The sequence below is a fragment of the Orycteropus afer genome, unplaced genomic scaffold (assembly GCF_000298275.1).
Source record: "Orycteropus afer afer isolate SDZICR_OR568_19922 unplaced genomic scaffold, OryAfe1.0 scaffold00532, whole genome shotgun sequence".
NCBI lineage: Eukaryota > Metazoa > Chordata > Mammalia > Tubulidentata > Orycteropodidae > Orycteropus > Orycteropus afer.
In genome coordinates, this window is record NW_006922119.1 from 1,162,725 (window position 1) to 1,165,481 (window position 2,757).

General features: G+C 49.3%; 1 protein-coding gene across 1 annotated transcript in view; it reads left to right on the forward strand.

Moving 5' to 3' along the window:
• The first annotated feature begins 800 nt into the window (after positions 1-800).
• Positions 801-2,757, forward strand: part of SGCB (sarcoglycan beta) — a 28,918-nt gene continuing 26,961 nt past the window's right edge. The window contains exon 1 of the mRNA XM_007955706.2: positions 801-836. Within this exon, the coding sequence (XP_007953897.1) occupies positions 801-836 (36 nt within the window). The remainder of the gene's footprint in view (positions 837-2,757) is intronic.

Sequence of the window (2,757 nt, forward strand, 5' to 3'; positions counted from 1 at the left end):
GGGTCAGCAAAAAGGGGAAGACCCTCAAGGAGATGGATTGACACAGTGGCTGGAATCACGGGTTCAAGCATAGCAAGGATTGGGTCGCTATGAGTCGTAGCCAACTCGATAGCACCCAACAAAACAACAATTTGCCTTGTGGTGCAATGGTTAAATGCTCAGTTGCTAACAGAAAGGTCCACAGTTCAAACCCACCAGCCACTCTGCAGGATAAAGATGTGGTGGTCTGCTTTCGTGGAGATTACAGCCTTAGAAACACTATGGGCCAGTTCTACTCTATCCTATAAGGTCGCTCTGAGTCAGGATCCACTCAATGGCAGTTTTGTTTTGTTTTAGTTTGGTTTAATTTGCAAGTTGTTAACTTCTCTCCACTTTATCACCACTCTCGTCCTCATCCACAGGCATTCTCATAACATCCCCTTCCACCATAGCCAGGGATATCCTGGCCCATGAGTCAAAGAGGGCGTCACTGCTCGGCATGGTACCAGCTCTTGGTGGTGAGGAATGGAGAGGGAAGGGAGAGACGTCCTCTGTATTTTGAGGACGGCCTTTCGGGATAATTCCTAGGTGGTCTCAGTCCTCTGTCAAGTCTGTTAGGGACGACGCACCCTGAGGCCACAGTCCTCGCCCACAGGTCGTCACAGAGCAGTCTGCATTCCAGGCTCCCTACAAACCTCCTTCCCAAAGGTGGGGGCTATGAGTGGCGGGCGATCCCTCCTCTCACCAGCAACACTCGGGCGCAGGCGCAGGCTGGAGTCCACGGCTCCGCGGGGAGGGCGCGGCGCAGCGGGCCGGGGAAGATGGCGGCAGCGGCAGCAGCGGCAGCGGCGGAGCAGGTCAGTGAGCCCCGCGGGACTCGGCGTTAGAGGAAAGTGGGAGGACAGGGTTCTTGCCGGTGTTGGCGCGCTGCGGCTATCCGACTGACCCGTACGCGAAGCAGGCCGAGGCCGGGCAACGCGGGTCAGGCGGGCCGGGAGGTACCGTCCGCTGTCCGCAGCCCGAGATGCTGTCAAAGCCTGGTGGATGCTGGGCAAGGTTCGAGCCGAGGAGCCGGGCGAGGGACGGGGAGAGGGAGCAAGCTCCGGTCCTCGGACTGGCCTGGCTGTCCCCACGGCAAAGGGGAGGAGGGCTGCCATCCTGGAAAGGCTGTGTGATAGCGGTGCCAGCCTGGAGCCTGCGCTGGGACGTGTCAGGGACGTGCTGGGCTCTTTGGCCCGCACAGATGCATGTAAAAATAACCTCAGCTTCCTGAGCCAGGAGGCTCCCCCAGTACCAGCCAAGAAAAGGTCAGCTGTCGCCTTTTCTTGTCTCTGCTATTCTTGATACCCAGTATCCCAGGTTTCTTCTCTCTTTTAGGTTTTGGAGATTTGTTGTGGTGGTGTTAGATGCGGTGGAGTTGATTCCGACTCATAGTGACCCCCTGTGTACAGAAAGGAAACACTGTGCTTCACCGTACACACAGTCATTGCCGTGTTTGAGCCAATGTTTGCAGCCCCTGTGCCAATCTATCTTGCTGATGTTCTTCCTCTATTTTACTGACCCTCTATTTTACTAAGCATGATATCCTTCTCCAGGTACTGGTTCTTTCTGTTAACATGTCCAAAGTATGTGAGAAGAAGTCTTACATCTTTGCTTCTAAGGAGCATTCTGGGTGTACTTCTTCCAAGACAGATTGTTTTGTTCTGGCAGTCCATATATTCAGTACTTTTCACCAACACTGTAATTCAAAAGCATCAATTCTTCTTCAGTCTTGCTTATTTATTGTCCAGTTTTCACATGCATGTGAGGCTATTGAAAAGACAGTGGCCTGAGTCAGGCGCACCTTAGTCTTCAAAGTGACGTTTTTGCTTTTTAACTCTTTAAAGAGGTCTTTTGTAGCAGATTTGCCCAATGCAATATGTAATTTGATGTCTTGACTGCTGCTTCCATGAACATTGATTGTGGATCCAAGGAAAATGAAATCCTCCATAACTTCAAACTTTTCTCCATTTATCTTGATGTTGCCTGTTGGTCCAATTGTGAGGATTTTTGTTTTCTTTATGTCAGAGTGTAATCCATACTGAACACTGTACTCTTTGATCTTCATCATTAAGTGCTTCAAGTGCTCTTCACTTTCAGCAAACAGTGTTGTGTCATCTGGGTATCGAGGTTGTTAATGAGTCTTCCTCCAGTCCTGATGTTGCATTCTTCTTCATATTGTCCAGCTTTTCAGATTATTTGCTCAGCATACAGATTGAATAAGTATGGTAAAAGGATACAAACATGACACAGTCCTTTACTGATTTTAAACCATGTAGTATCCTCTTGCAGGAGCTCTGATGGTACAGTGGCTAAGACATATTGCTGCTAACCAAAGACTCAGTGGTTTGGATCCACCAACCACTCTGCAGGACAAAGACGGAGCAGTCTGCTTCCATATACATTTATAGCTTTGGAAACCATATGGGGCAGGTCTGCTCTGTTCTGTAGAGTTGCTATTAGTCAGAGTCAACTCAATGGCAGTGGGTTTGGTTTTTTGTTTTAGTAACCTCATACTACTTGGATCCACAGTCAGCACCAATGGAAGCAGCAGTGAAGAAATCAGAAGTCATATTGCACTGGGAAAATCTGCTGCAAAAAACCTCTTTAAAGTACTGAAGAGCAAAGATGTTTCTTTGAAGAGTAAGGTACGCCTGCCTAACCTAAGGCATGGGTGGGGAGCTATAGTAGCATAGTGGCTAAGGCATCTGACTGCTAACCAGAAGGCTGGTGGTTCAA